The sequence below is a fragment of the Vulpes vulpes genome, chromosome 7 (assembly GCF_048418805.1).
Source record: "Vulpes vulpes isolate BD-2025 chromosome 7, VulVul3, whole genome shotgun sequence".
NCBI lineage: Eukaryota > Metazoa > Chordata > Mammalia > Carnivora > Canidae > Vulpes > Vulpes vulpes.
In genome coordinates this window covers 27,303,905-27,320,362 of record NC_132786.1, presented here as the reverse complement: position 1 = coordinate 27,320,362, position 16,458 = coordinate 27,303,905, and the positions used below count along the sequence as shown (strand labels likewise).

Below are 16,458 nucleotides of genomic sequence, written 5' to 3'. Positions count from 1 at the left end.
ACCCAGGTGTCCCTATCTGTTTCAATTGCAGTCCTTCCAATGGTTCTTTTTTTTTTTAATTTATTTTTTATTGGTGTTCAGTTTGCCAACATATAGAATAACACCCAGTGCTCATCCCGTCAAGTGCCCCCGTCACCCAGTCACCCCCACCCCCCGCCCACCTCCCCTTCCACCACCCCTAGTTCGTTTCCAAGAGTTAGAAGTCTCTCATGTTCTGTCTCCCTTTCTGATATTTCCCACTCATTTTTTCTCTTTTCCCCTCTATTCCCTTTCACTATTTTTTATATTCCCCAAATGAATGAGACCATATAATGTTTGTCCTTCTCCGATTGACTTATTTCACTCAGCATAATACCCTCCAGTTCATCCACGTCGAAGCAAATGGTGGGTATTTGTCGTTTCTAAAGGCTGAGTAATATTCCATTGTATACATAAACCACATCTTCTTTATCCATTCATCTTTTGATGGACACCGAGGCTCCTTCCACAGTTTGGCTATTGTGGACATTGCTGCTATAGACATCGGGTGCAGGTGTCCCGGCGTTTCATTGCATCTGTATCTTTGGGGTAAATCCCCAGCAGTGCAATTGCTGGGTGGTAGGGCATGTCTATTTTTAACTCTTTGAGGAACCTCCACACAGTTTTCCAGAGTGGCTGCACAAGTTCACATTCCCTCCAACAGTGCAGGAGGGTCCTTCCAGTGGTTCTTATGCTTTAGTGTATTGATTAACATTGTTGGAGGGCTCATTAAAACACAAATGCTAGGCCCCATGTCCAGAGTTTATAATTTAGTAGGTCTGGGCTGGGGCCTGAGATTCTGATTTCTAACAAGTTTCCAGGTAATGCTCTTGTTAGTGGCCTGGGGACCATACCTTGAGAATCACAACTCTAGAGCAGGGATTTTTAATTTTAGCATTATTGACATTGGGGTTGGATGATTCTTTGTGGCAGTGCTCTGTGCATTGTTGAACGTTTAAAAGTAACACCCCCCCATGAATGAATGAATGAATGAATGAATGAATGAAGCATCCCTGGCCTCTACCTACTAGATGCCAATAGCACATGCCTATTTGTTAAAATCAAAAATGTCTCATAGGGCGCAAAATCACCTCTGGTTGAGAACTGCTCTAGAGATACTAATTCCAGGTGATCTCATGCTTTACTTTTCTCATGCTTTTGTGGGGGAGGGTGAGATGGAGGCTGGGTGATGTTAATAGAGCTTCTCAGAATTGAGAGGTTATGATCTTTCAGGTAGAATATCACACCTTAATACACTTAGGTATAATTATCTTTAAATTTTATCATGCTGTCGCAACACATCCTATAGATGTTAACACAGTTTATGAGAACTGGTAGATGATAGATTTTTTTTTTTAATTCACATACCTAAAATCCATCCTTTTAAATAAGTGTACAGTTCAATGATTTGTAGTATGATCACAAGGTTGTTCAACCATTACTACTACCTAATTCTAAAAACATTTTTATCATCCTGAAAGGAAACTCCATAAAGATAGATTTTCTTTGAGACCTGCTTTACTTTCATCTCAAAGCACAGGTGGATATCATAGCCTTCATCATCAACTATTTACCTTAAGAGCCAATACAGAGAAAGTAATTGTTTAGAAGCCATATTAATAATCATAATATAGTTTTTTTAAGTCCCAAAGAGAAACAGAATTTTAGTACTAAATTATTTGCATTATTGAAGAATTACTTTATGTTTTTCTTCTAATTGGCCAGAGGCACTTTTCTAATCTGCTTTGGATCAGAGGGTTCCAAATGTCTAACCAGTGTCCCATTGCATAAGAATTATTTGATGACCTTGTTAAACGTCAATTCTCAGCCTTTTGCAGCTTCCCAGATGATTCTGAGGTACACCAGGTTTGGGAACTGCTACTTTAGACTTAGCACAGTACCTAATGTACATTCATTTTCTCATTTATTCCTTTACCAGCACACCTCTCCATAAGGTATTTTTCCCAATTACTAGATTTAAAAACTCACATTGAGAGAGGTAAAGTGGCACACTCAGGTTCACACAGCAAATTAGGAGCAAAGCTGGGATAGAATTAGTTCATTACATTCAAATGCTCACTGAGGGCTTATTCTATGTCAGACATTGTGCTAAGATTAGAGGTGAAGAGATATTAAATGAGTTGTGGCCCTCACTGCTGCTTCTTTTTCATTCTAAACCTACAAGAAAGAGATTGATTTATCAACTGTAAAATGAAAGCAGGTGCTTATCTCTTTTTAAACTACATTGTTACCACATTACTATTGAGAAGGTAGCTGGAGATAATGTAGAATAAGATTTAATATCAGTTCCTACGGATGATGTTTATCTGTTCCATTTATTCATTTACTAATTATTTATTAAAACTTTACCAGGAATGATATTAGTGTGAGGGAATGGCTTCTTTTTATTGCCTCTCCCAAATGGAGTAAGAACCACTTGTCATGTGATCTTTAGGATAATTCCCTTAGTTTCCATCACCATAACCATCACTACTCACAAGACTCTCCTGTATAGAATACATAAAGAAGGTACTGACTGCATTTATCAGTAGCTTTTTTTTTTAAGATTTATAAATGATACAGTATAGAGAAGTAGACACCTACTGTTACAAAGTGAGAAAATTACTAGAACCGAATTAATAGAATTGAGGACAGTTTGTCAGTATTTATCAAAAACCTTGAAATGTGCATATACTTTGACCCAGTAATTTCATTTCTGAGTGTGTAACCTAATAAATAAAAATGTGTGAGAAGAATTATTTTTCCCAACATTTCCATTGTCTCTACTTGGTTTGACCTCAGCTATGTTAATACTGTAAACCTACTAAAATAGGTCTCTGTGCCTCTTTCCCTCCAATCCTTTCTTCATACCGCATCCAGGATGATCTTTATACAGTGCAAATCTCATTGCCTCAGTCTCCTGCTTGGATTCCTTTGCTTATTGCCTTCCCGGTCCCCGTCCCCCACAGTTGCTCTTAGAATAAAGTCCTGACATGGCTTATGAAGTTTTGCACAGTGATGCCCCATCTTTCACAATTATATTCTTTAACCTCTTTCATCTCTTCCTGTTCCCACCCCCCATCCCATGCTAAGCTGTTTCTCATTCCTAGATTGCTTCTCACTGTCACTTCTAACCTTTGTGTTGGTGTTTGCACATCCTGTCATTCTCTTTCATTTTGCTAAACTATAAACTGTGCAAGAGCATGGCCTGCATCTGTCTTTTCTCAATGATTTATTTCCTTCTAAGTTTTGGTTGCACTACCGAGTAGAATCATTGTTGGCTCAGCTGTTATTATCTTATGGAAATAATTTCTATTTCTCAACCATGTCATGCTGATCAGTGCAAATTTAGTTGGGTGTTTTGTTTTTTGCAAAGTTAGATCTAATTCAGAATACATTTAAAATCAGAATTGAATATCTAATTTCAACTGTAGTGAATGTGACTTCTACATCTGTATAGAGGTATTTTGGTTTTGAGTAAAAGAAGTCTCAACCTGGCCAGTCTTTTTTTTTTTTTTTTTTTTTTTTTAAGATTTTATTTATTTATTCATGAGAGAGACACAGAGGTAGAGGGAGAAGCAGGCCTCTCATGGGGAGCCCGATGTGGGACCTGATCCCAGGACTCTGGGATCATGCCCTTAGCCAAATGCAGGTGCTCAACCACTGAGCCACCCAGGTGTCCCTCAACCTGGCCAGTTTTTTGGTTTTTTTTTTAAGATTTATTTATTCATGAAAGACACAAGCTGAGAAAGAAAGGCAGAGGCATAGACAGAGGGAGAAGCTGGCTTCTTGCAGGGAGCCCCATGCGGGACTTGATCCCAATCGCTGAGCCACCCAGATGTCCTGTCAACCTGGCCAGTCTTAAACGAGTTTATCTCACATAAGAGGCTTTACATTTTTTTGTAATTCAGTGGCTCAATTTTGGCCTCAAGGACCTAGTTCTTTGTATCCCTCTTTGTCATACACTGCATTGGCCTCATCCTAAAATGTATTCCATTAAGAGCCCTAATATGACTGCTGGTGGCATTTGAGGCAACATACTTGTTCACATCAAGAGGAGATTGGCTTTTCTTTCCTAGAAACTCAAGTTTAAGCATCACTCTACAGCTCTTTGGTTCAGATTGTCTTTGCCCTGTGAGTCCTAAGTCAATCACTAGTAGAGGGGATGAAGGTACCATGACTTGCTTAGATTATCTGTGAGCAGAATGGATGCTGGGATGTCACTAAGTATCCACCACAATTTCTTTACTACCCAAAGGGAAAAAATTACAATGAGAACCTGCAGGTGGGACGCCTAGATGGCTCAGTGGTTGAGTATCTGCCTTTGGCTCAGTGCATGATCCTGGGGTCCTGGGATCAAGTCCCACGTCAGGCCCCCTGCAGGGAGCCTGCTTCTCCCTGTGCCTGTGTCTCTCTGCCTCTCTCATGAATAAATAAATAAAATCTTAAAAAAAAAAAAAAAAAGAGAGAGAGAGAGAGAGAACCTGTAGGAAATTTCCTGTAAGGGAAAACTTTTCCAACTTCTTTGCTTTTTAAAATTTATTCCATGGGACACCTGGGTGGCTCTGTGGTTGAGCGCCTGCCTTCAGCTAAGGGCGTGATCCTGGAGTCCCGGAATTGAGTCCCACATAAGGCTCCCTGCATGGAGCCTGCTTCTCCTTCTGCCTATGTCTCTGCCTCTCCCTCTCTGTGTCTCTCATGAATAAATAAAATCTTAAAAAAAAAATTATTCCACTCCCAAGATGAGATCACAAAAAGAAACCTACAAACTCTGTATGGTTAACCATGGAATCTCCCCCCTAACCCTCCCCGCTCTTTTTCTCCCCACCCAGATCCAGACATTTAATGTGGATGCACCATGCCAGACCGTAGAAGATTTAACGAATGGGGTTGTGATGGCCCAGGTTCTTCAAAAAATGTAAGAATAAATTGCTTTATCTTTTTGTATGTTCTTATATGTGAATATTTATTAGATTGAAAATGTGGACAAAAAATTTATTTACATGAAGTGTGTGTTATATGTAGAATAAGAACTGTAAATGTCAGTGATAATTTTGTGGGCATATCCTTTAGGTGCAGATTGACTGGCTGAAGGTTTAATTAAGGGTATAATTATTATAACATGCCATTGGTTTTGGCATAATTATTTGCTCTTGTGTTTCTCAGCATAAACTTGGCAGAAATTTTCATGTCCAGTGATGAGATTTTCTCATTGTAGAAGAATTTAGAGGCTTACTCCCTCTTTTTTAAGGATTTTGCTCAAATGTTATCAGTGAGGCCTTCCCTGACCACTCATATAAAATAAGTGACTACCATTCATCTATGCTCTGTTTATATCCCTTTTAACCTTTTATGTTCTTCTCAAAGGTATGTAACACCATTTTATATGTTCATTTGTTTTGTGCTGCTTCCCTCCCCACCACCCATGTATATATACACACAGTATAAGATTCACACAGGTGCAGAGAATTTGTTTTGTTCACCATTGTATCCTATCATAATGTTTGATTTTTAGTTGAATCAGATGATAATGTCCTTTGTAGATCACAAATGGCTAAATATGATCAGTTTTTCATGATTCAGCCTTCATCATGGTTACTCCTGTCTACTGAATGAAAGAATGACATACTTATTTGAGATATATGAAACATACCTGATTCTTCTAAGTACTTGAAAAAATAGGTGGTAAAGTTGATATTGTATGACTATTTCCAACTTTTGACCTAGGAAATTTTTAAATAAAACTTGTAAATTTAAGGAATCATTAGGTTTGATGTGATTTGGGGTATACTTTTGTCTTTTGAAGCACTGAGCTCTTAGTAGGCTTTGTGATTTGCATATGAGTAAAAAGATTTCCTGCAGTTTTGTTAAGAATCAATATGAACAGTAAATGAATTCTTGCTCTTGTTCACTTTGCAGTGAGCTACATAGAATTGTCCATCTGAAACACAGTTCAGATGCCTACATTTCAGAAAATCTGCATGTCTTTAGAACTAGGGACTCATGCTTGAAAACTAGCTTGCTGTTGCTTTTGTCTGTAAGTATATGGCACACCTCTCCAGATACATAGGTACACAGACATTTTGGTGGAGCTTGAAGGCTCATTTGAAACCTGATCATTCTTAGTTCTAGCACCCTGAGAACAGTAATCTGCAGATTTTCATGGTCACTTCTGTGTGGTGCCCTAATAATTTTTAGCCTTTGAATGGTCTCGAGAGTTTCACTGAAGCTAAGTAAGCTTTCCAGGTATGTGTCAGTAAATGCATTTTTTATTTAAGTTAGGGTAGGATTTCTGTCATTTGCAGAAACCAGGAGAAGAAAGACCATATGTATATATTGTTTTACCAAATCAAGATTATAGCATACATGATGTTGTGCAAAGTGATTAATTTACCAAGGTCTTGTAGACCTATTTCTTTTTTTTTTTTTTTAAGTTTTTTTTTTTTTAATTTATTTATTTATGATAGTTGAGAGAGAGAGAGAGAGAGAGAGAGAGACAGACAGGCAGAGGGAGAAGCAGGCTCCATGCACCGGGAGCCCGACGTGGGGCGCGATCCTGGGTTTCCAGGATCGCACCCTGGGCCAAAGGCAGGCGCCAAACCGCTGCGCCACCCAGGGATCCCCTGTAGACCTATTTCTTATCAGTACTTAGTTTTTTACCTTTTTTCCTCCCAAAATGTTGCCTTTTTTTCCTTTTGTTACAGTAAAACATATACAGAAAAGTATACTTAAAAAACTGATGAATTCGTGTGTGCATATGCACATCTGTATAACCATCACCCAGGTTGAAATACATATCTAGCCCCAGATGGTTCCCCCATGACCCTCCCTAAATCCGTATCCCTTCCCCAAAGATAGCCATGACTCTGACTTCTACACCAGTAGTTACTTTGTTGGACGTCTTATAAAGAGAATCATACAGTATGTATTCTTTTGTGTCTGACTTCTTACAGTCAACATAATGTCTGAGGTTCATTCATATTGTTGCATATTATCTGTTTTTAATATCTGTATATGTATTGACGGGATGAGCACTGGGTGTTTTTCTGTATGTTGGTAAATTGAACACCAATAAAAGTTAATTAAAAAAAAAATCTGTATATGTACAGTTTCAAGGAAGTTCAGTTCCCTTTTGTCCCTTTGATATTTATTGAGGGTTACTTTGTGTCCAACACTGGTGATACAAGGGTAAGCCAAAACCTACAGGGCAGTTGCCTTCAGAGAGTTTGTAACCTTGGGAAAGACAGATTTTAAATAACTGTGAAAACAAAATTGCTATTTAACTAGTGCTACAGAGCAGAAATACATAATCTTATGAAAGTTTGTAAAGAGATGCATTTGACTTAACCAAAGATGTCCCGTTTTACCTGAAAAAATAAAAAAATTGAATCTGAAAGATGATTGGTAATAGATTTCTTAACATGCAGAAGACCATACACAGAAGAAGCCTTACAAGCTGATGGAGTATGGTGAACACCACCACCAAAAGAGAGAGGGTTTGAGTGACTAAAGCAGAGAGGAAGCATGTTACAAAATGAGAATGGAAAGAGAGATGTTGCCAGACCATTAGAATCTTGTGTCTTTATTCCAAGCGATATGAGAGGCAGGGAAGGGTTGACAGGGTCAGTTTTATATATATATATTTTAAGTTTTTATTTAAATTCCAGTTAGTTGACTTACAGTGTAATGTTAATTTCAGGTGTACAATATGGCAAGTCAACACTTCCTTTTTTTTAAGATTTTATTTATTCATGAAAGACACAGAGAAAGAGAGACATGGGCAGAAAGAGAGTCAGAGACATAGGCAGAGGGAGAATCAGGCTCCCTGCAGGGAGCCTGATGCGGGACTTGATCCCAGGACCCATCGGCTCAGATGGCAGATGCTCAACCACTGAGCACCCTGGTGCCTCCAGGTGCCCCAGTGAGTCAGCACTTCCGTACACCTAGTGTTCATCACAAGCGCCCTCCTTAATCCCCATCACCTATTTAACTCTCTGGTAGCCATCAGTTCTCTGCAGTTAAGAGTGTTTCTTCCTTTGCGTCTCTCTCTTTTTAAAAAAAAAAGATTTATTTATTCATGAGAGACACAGAGAGAGAGGCAGAGACACAGGCAGAGGGAGAAGCAGGCCCCCCTCAGGAATCCGATGTGGGACTCGATCCAGGATCCCAGGGTCACGCCCTGAGCCGAAGGCAGACGCTCAACCGCTGAGCCACCCAGGTATCCCTGTGTGTCTCTTTTTTGTCCCTTTGCTCATTTAGTTTCTTAAATTCCGCATAAGAGTGAAATCATATGGTATTTGTCTTTTCTAACTTATTTTGCTTAGCATAATACTCTCTAGCTCCATCCATGTTGCAAATAGCATGACTTCATTCTTTTTTTGATGGCTGAGTAACATTGTGTTGTGTGTATGTGTGTGTGTGTGTATATATATATATATATATATACACACCACATCTTCTTTATCCATTCATCTGTTGATAGATATTTGGGATGTTTCCATAATTTGGCTATTGTAAATAACTTTTTGAGGAGCCTCCCTACTGTTTTCCACAGTGGCTGCACCAGTTTTCTTTCTTTCTTTCTTTCTTTCTTTCTTTCTTTCTTTCTTTCTTTCTTTCTTTCTTTCTTCTTCTTTTTTTTTTTTTTTTTGAGTTTTTATTTGATTAAATCCCAGTTTGGTTTACATTTGGAAAATATTCTGGCTGCAGATGTAAAATTAAGTAAAAGAGGCCATTAAAAAAAATAAAAGAGGCCATAAGGATGAGGGATGATCAATTAGAAAGAAATTTGTAGTAAAATCGGAAGGGAGATTACGGTATTTTGGATTAGGAGATAGTGAGGGAGAGACAAAATGGATAGACTCAAAATAGTAGAGAAAACCAAATGTTGGTGATTGATATGGGGTAGTGGAATAAAAAAGAGGTATCAAAATTGACTTTTAAGTTTCTAGCTTAAGCAAGTACACAGAAAGGGGTGCAAATGAGTGATGTGGGAATGCTTAAAGGGGATCTACTGTGGAGGAGTGCTGGATATATCATGGGTTTAGTTTGGGGGACATTGAACTTGAGTAGTATTGAGATATCAAGAGAAAATGCCAACTTAGCATTTGATCATACAGGTCTAAAGTATGGAAGAGAAGTCCATACTTCCAGAATCAATTTGGGTATCTCTTAATCGAAGCCATTAGTGTAGATTAAGTCCCTTAGGGAATAGTATAACATAAGAGGAAAATACATATATCCTGAGCCTTGAAGAGCTTTGAGATTTAATTCTGGTTGGAACCTCAAACAACAGAAGTACCAGAGAGGTATGAAGAAAGCCAAAAAGAATGTGGGTGCTGAGCAGAGTTTCACTGGAAATTGCAAATCTTTTCATTTTGTCTGAGCTGAGAAGTAAAAAAAACTATCCTTCTGTGGTTTCAACAGAAATTTTATCAAATACAAATGAGCCTAAGTATGTTTCTTTTTAGTGTAATTTTTTAATCTGTCAAGCCTTTTAGTCATTTTTTTGTTCATCTATTTTCCAGCTTCTAAAATTTTGTTGCTGTTGTCTTCTTTCTCTATTTTTGTCCGTATAGTTTATGTCCCCTCTTTTTTAAATTAATAGACTTTTTTTTTTTTTAGGACAGATTTAGTTTCACAGCAAAATCGAAGTGGGAAAGAGTTGCAATATGGGATGACAGAAAAGTTCTGGGGGTGGATGATAGTGATGGTTGCAAACACCATGAATGCACTTAATGGCACTGAACTGCACACTTTAGTGTAAATGACAAATGTTATGCTGTGTATATTTTACTATTTTAAAAAACATTTTTAAAAATTGAGCATAAATATGGTAAATTCTCACACACTCCTTGCCCCACCACACACAGAGCTTCCCCCACTATCAAGATCCCACACCAGATGAACCTATGCTGAAACATCATTATCACCCAGAGTCCCTAATTTACATTAAAGTTCATTCTGTGTTGTACATTCTATGTAGGGGTTTGACAAATATGTAATGACATGTATCATCTTTATAGTATCACACAGAGTAGTTTCACTGCCCTAAAAATCCCCTGTGCTCTACCAAGTCATCCTTCCCTCTGCTGTAGATTACCTAGCAACTCCTGATCTTTTTTATTTTTTTATTTTTATTTTTTTATTTTTAAAGATTTTATTCATTTATTCAAGAGAGACACACGGAGGGAGAGAGAGAGAAAGGCAAAGACACAGGCAGAGGGAGAAGCAGGCTCCATGCAGGGAGCCCGACGTGGGACTCGGTCCCGGGACTCCAGGATCACGCCCTGGGCCTAAGGCAGGCACTAAACCGCTGAGCCACCCAGGGATCCCCTCCTGATCCTTTTAATGTCTTCATAGTTTCGCCTTTCCCAGAATGTTATGTAATTGAATCATAACCATATATAGTCTTATCAGATTGGCTTCTTTCACTTAGCAATATTCCATTTAAGATTTCTCCATATGGCTTGATAGTTCATTTCTTTTTAGTGCTCTCCTCTTTTTTGTAGCCTTCATGAGATGAAATCGACATATAGTAAATTATACATTTTTAAAATACAGTATTTGATAAATTTTTACCTATGTAGATGCCCGTGAGACTATCACCACAGCCAAGATAATGAATGTATCAGTCACTTCAAGAAGTGTTTCACCCCTGCCTTCTGCTAGCCCTTCCCATCCTCAGGCAACCACTGATTTACTTTTCATTACTGTAGACTAATTTGCACTTTCTAGAAATGTATATAAATGGACTCCCACAGGGATCCCTGGCTGGCGCAGCGGTTTAGCGCCTGCCTTTGGCCCAGGGCGCGATCCTGGAGACCCAGGATCGAATCCCACGTCGGGCTCCCGGTGCATGGAGCCTGCTTCTCCCTCTGCCTATGTCTCTGCCTCTCTCTCTCTCTCTCTCTCTCTCTCTCTCTCTGTGTGTGTGTGTGTGTGTGTGTGTGTGTGACTATCCTAAATTTAAAAAAAAAAAATGGACTCCCACAAAACGTTTTCTTATTTGAGGGAGAAGGTATGGCTTTTTTCATGCAACGTAACTATTTTGAAATTCATTCATGTTGTTGACTGTAATAGTTCATACATATGCCATTGTATAGATATACTGTGATCTATTCATCTGCTGAGGAACAGCTGTGTTATTTTAGTTTGGGACTATTACAAATAAGGCAACTGAATATTAGCATACAAATTTTTGTATGGACATATGCTTTTCATTTCCCTCTAGTAATATTGCACCCAGGAGTGGAATGGCTGGAACATATGGTTAGGTATATGTTTAATATTTAAGAAACTGCCAAAGTGTTTCCAAAGTGAATGTGCCATTTATGCTCCCATAAGCAGTGTATGAACATTCTTATTTCACCACAGTCTCACCATCACTTGCTAAGGTCAGTGTTTTTTTGTTTTTCAGGAATTTTTAAGGTTTTATATTTCAGTAATCTTTATACCTGGCATGGGACTTGAACTCACAACCCTGAAATCAAGGGTCACATGCTCTACCAACTAAGCAACCCAGGTGCCCTTCTTTTGTTTTAATTGAAGTGTAGTTGATACACAGTATTAAATTAATTTCATGTATATAAGGTCAGTCTTTTTTATTTTAGCCATTCTGGTGGCTGTCTAGTGGTAACTCAGTGTGGTTTTAGTTTGTATCCCTAGGATGACTAATGATATCTAGCATCTTTTCATGTATATCTCTTTTGTGAATGGTTTCCCATGATCTTTTGCCTGTTTTTTATTTGAATTGTTTGTCTTAGTGATTGTAGAGTTCCTTTATATATTCTAAATACAGGTCCCTTTTCAGATACATGTTTTAAAATATTTTCTCTCAATCTGTGGCTTCCCTTTTCATTTTCTTAATAGTATCTTTGCAAGGCGCAAGTTTCAAATTTTGATAAAATCTTTTTTTTATATTTTATTTTATTTTTTTAAAGATTTTATTTATTTATTTATAGACACACAGAAAGAGAGAGAGAGAGAGACACAGGGAGAGGGAGAAGCAGGGAGCCTGATGTGGGACTCGATCCCGGGACTCCAGGATCACACCCCAGGCTGCAGGCGGCGCCATACTGCTGCGCCACTGGGGCTGCCCTAATATATTTTTCTTTTATGTGTTTTTTTTTATTCCTTTTTTTTTTTTTAAGATTTTATTTTTTAAGTAATCTCTACACCCAGCATGGAGCTCGAACCCACAACCTCAGAGATCGAGAGTTGTACATTCCATTGCCTAAGCCATTAAAAAATGTTTACCAAACCCAGGGTCACTAAGATTTTCTTCTCTGTTTTCCTCTAGAAGTTTTATAGTTTCAGTGCTTACATTTAGGTCTGTGTTGCAGTTTGAGTTACTTTTTTTATATAGGAGTTGATTTTTTTCATTTTTTGCTCTATTTATTAAAAGATTTATTTCCCATATTTTCAGGAATTTTAATTATGTTGATCTGCCTAGTGACTAGACAGACATCATCCATAGATGATTAGATTCTTTTTTTAAAAGATTTTATTTATTCATGAGAGACAGGCAGAGACACAGGCAGAGGGAGAGACAGACTCCCTGCGGGGGAGCCCAATGCGAGACTTGATCCCCAGACTCTGGGATCATGACCTGAGCCAAAGGCAAACGCTCAATCACTGAGCCACCCAGGTGTCCTGTGATAATTAGTTTTTTGTTTTAAGTACTTTTTACTATAGAGCAGTTACTAAAAACATTAAGATGTACTCTATCCTTTCATATCTGTACATTAACAAATACAAAATGAAAACTTCTTTTCCCCTTAAGTCTTGAGGGAACTGTGATTGTTAAGTGAGTTTTCTATTTTCAACTCTTTGGTTTGAAGAAAATTAATATTGGTAAAAAAAAGTCTACAAAGCAGAATCCACTTCAGAGAGCACAGGATGTTTTTATATGAGATAGCAAGAATTTGAATTGACTGTGCTCTTAAGCCTGTGTTTCTTGGTTAACCTGCAGTACTTGTGCCAAAGAACGATCAGCGCTTTGCCTGATCGAGCTTTGCCTCTAAAAGATTCTAGTTCTCTCCTGATGCTACTTCTGCAGTCTTCTCAAGTGATGGCTATTTTTTCTCCTACAGTCTTTAAGTACCACGTAGCCCAGAGGTGGTGGTGCTCCTTAGTGCTGCTTCCAGACTATTCTCCAGCATCTTACCTAAAACCCTAGTTTTGAATCTTGTGACATCATCTGCTACCCTTCATTGTTGTTATCATTCCTTCTCATTTTTTTTTAAAGATTTTATTTATTTATTCATGAGAGACACAGAGGGGAGAGAGAGAGAGAGAGAGAGGCAGAGACACAGGCAGAGGGAGAAGCAGGCTCCATGCAGGGAGCCTGACGTGGGACTTGATTCCGGGCCCTGGGCTGAAGGCGGCGCTAAACTGCTGAGCCACTTGGGCTGCCCTCATTCCTTCTCATTTCTCAACAATACAGGATCCTGGCACACTATTGGCTCCTTCTGGTACTATTCTTATCTACGTTCTGTGATTTGAATATATACGTGGGTGATCTTCATATCCTTGCCTACCAATTTCTTGAACTCTTCTCCGTTGGTCTTCTACTAGATTTCAGCCACTCATACCCATGGTCATACCCCATACTTTATAATTATTCATTGTGTGTAATCCATCCATAATCTCAGTTTTCTTATTACCAGTGGTTGTTTCCTGTCTATCTCACTTCCTCTGGTATCAAGCTTCCAATAATTCTTTAATTCTCTAGTGCCAGTAGGATCTTAATACTGTCCACCTTCACTGCTCACTCTCTCCTCTTATTTAACTAAAATTCCATGGTCAATCATAATTACTCCCTTATATACACTTTTAGCTTCTCTGCCCCTCTCATATTGTATTTGTTTAGCATAGCCATAACTTTGGTTAAAGCTAATGTCCTGCTAGTTAATGCTTCTTACCTATGCAGCTGAACCCAGCTGAAAAAATAATGCAAACATGCTGATGGATCTCATTTTAAATTTCTCACCACAAAACTGCAATGTTACCTTATGGGATCTCACAGTCATACTGTGTTTCCCTAGCTCTTTCATTCCCCCACTCTTCCAGATGACTATCTCACACTTTTCTCCTCTCAAACCTCCACTACCTCCTCTCTTATTTCTCTTATCCGATCACCTTACAAGGTGGGATACATCCTACTTCTGAGGACGTTGAAACAAAACAGTTTCTGTAGAATCCCATGACTACATGTACCCACCTACCAGCATTAGTTTGACTTTGCCTTGCTGCCTGTTATGACACCTATGTGTGGGTTGGTGGTGAAGGATCCTGTCTTAAAGTACCTATACTTTGTATATTGCATCCCATTGCCTCTCACCTACTCAAGATCATCACTTTACCAATTTGTTCCCTTTTTCTTACATCATCACTTTTCCCTTTTCTGCTGGATCATATCCACTAGTAGTGAGCAAATGGTTACTTCTTTTCTCTTTAACAGTACTTCTGATCTCACTGCTGTCAGCCAATTTCTCCTCCCCTTTGTAGCAAAAACTTCTTTAAAGAATAGTTTGTACTCAGTTGTTTTCGGATTTCTCTCTTCTCTTTTAAATCCACTTTTTAGTTAGGGATTTTTTTTTTCACCACCATTTTATTAAAACTGCACTTGTTAGGTCACCAATTCTCTACACATTGCTGATTCTAATGGCCCATTCTCAGTCTTTATCTGGACCTGGCAGCAGCATTCAAAGGACTTAAGTCCTTGTAAGCTGTTAAAAATTAGGTTTCCAGGATATTGTTACCTTCCGAGTTTTTCTCCTGTCTCACCTGATGATCTGTATTTCCTTTGCTTATTTTCCTCTTCTATCCTACTTCCAAATGTTGGAGTGCTTAAGGACTCAGACCTTGCTCCTCTACTCTTTTCTGCATTCACTTCCTTGATGATTTCATCTAGTCTCATGGATTTAAAGATCATCCATATCCTAATGACTCTTAAGTTTGTATCTCCAGCATGAATCTTTCCTTTGACCTCCAGACTTAATTAATCATCTATTCAATGTCTCCATTTAAGCCTAAAAGACATTTCAAAGTTATTATATCGAAAACTAAACTCCCTGTCTTCTACCCAAAACCCACTTAGAAATCTCATTTCAGTTGTTGGCATTTTTTTTGCCTTCCGTTGCTTAAACCATTAAACCTTTCTTTTTTTCCCATCCTACATCCAACCTGTCAGGAAATCCTGTTAACTATACTTTATAAATATAATATATTTATATCTAGCCTTTAGCTCTAGCTTCCAGTTTATAGAAAAGCACGGAGACTAGAGGAACAAGTTAGACTAAATCATAAGGAAACAATCAGGCAATTCCAGAAAGTGAGATATTTTATGTTAATTTTTTTAAAAAAATGTTATTTAAGAGAGACAGCGAGCATGAGCAGAGGGGAGAGGCAGGCTCTGCTGAGCAAGGAGCCCAACGTAGGACTTGATCCCAGGACCCTGGGAGCATGACCTGAGCTGAAGGCAGATGTTTAACCAACTGAGCCACCCCAGTGCCCAGAAAGTGAGATATTTTATAGGGTAATTGACCTACTCTTCTCAACAAGTCATGTAGTGATATAAAAGTGGGTAGACTATTCTAAAGAGCCTAAAGAGATGAGAGACACTAACTAAATGTGTTGTGTGGTTCTGGGAAATCCTGCCATATGCAACAGCATGAATGAACCTGGAAGACAATTATGCTTAATAAAATAAGCCAATCGTAGAAAAACAAATAGTGTACGACCCCACTTCTATGAGGTATCTAAAATAATCAAATACATGGAAACGAATGATGGTTACCAGGAGCTAGCAATTGGGGCAAATGGTGAGCTGCTATTGTGAGTTTAAAGTTTCATTTATACAAATGAGTAAGTCTAGGGTTCTACTGTACAACATTGTGTCTATAGTTAATAACGTGCACTTAAAATTTTGTTGAAAGGATAGATCTCATGTTAAGTATTCTTTCCACAATTTCAAAAACATGTAATGCATGATTTTTCTTGAATCTTGTGTGAATAAATCAACTATAGCAGACATTTTAAGGATAATGTAGGAAGATTGAAAATATGTTGAATATTAGTATTTGGGGAGTGTATGTATATTAAACATATATCAGAATTACAAGAAAGTGCTTTATTAGAGATGTGTAGTGGAGTTTTTAGGAATAAAAATGTTTTAAAAAAATCAAATAATATGGAGCAAATATAACAATGTTAAATCTCTATGGTGGGCATATGGTTGTTCACCATATTTTCTTTCTCTGTATGTTTGGAAAAGGTTTGTTGTTTTTTTTTTTTTTAAAGATTTACTTGAGAGAGACAGTGTGAGTAAAGGTAGGGGCAGAGGGAGAGGGACAGAATCCTCAAGCAGACTCCCTGCTGATTGCAGAGTTCAACATGGGGCTTGATCCCAGGACCCTGAGATCATGACCTGAGCTG

At 38.2% G+C, this 16,458-nt stretch overlaps 1 protein-coding gene across 4 annotated transcripts in view; it reads left to right on the top strand.

The window, feature by feature from the left end:
- The window catches only part of HOOK3 (hook microtubule tethering protein 3), a 109,750-nt gene that overhangs the window by 4,069 nt on the left and 89,223 nt on the right, over window positions 1-16,458 (top strand). For all 4 annotated transcript variants that reach the window (XR_012002543.1, XM_025993691.2, XM_072763358.1 and 1 more), the window contains exon 2: window positions 4,851-4,936. Coding sequence is in view for 3 of the 4 variants with exons in the window: in XM_025993691.2 (XP_025849476.1) it covers window positions 4,851-4,936 (86 nt within the window). In the remaining variant the exon portion in view is untranslated. The remainder of the gene's footprint in view (window positions 1-4,850; window positions 4,937-16,458) is intronic.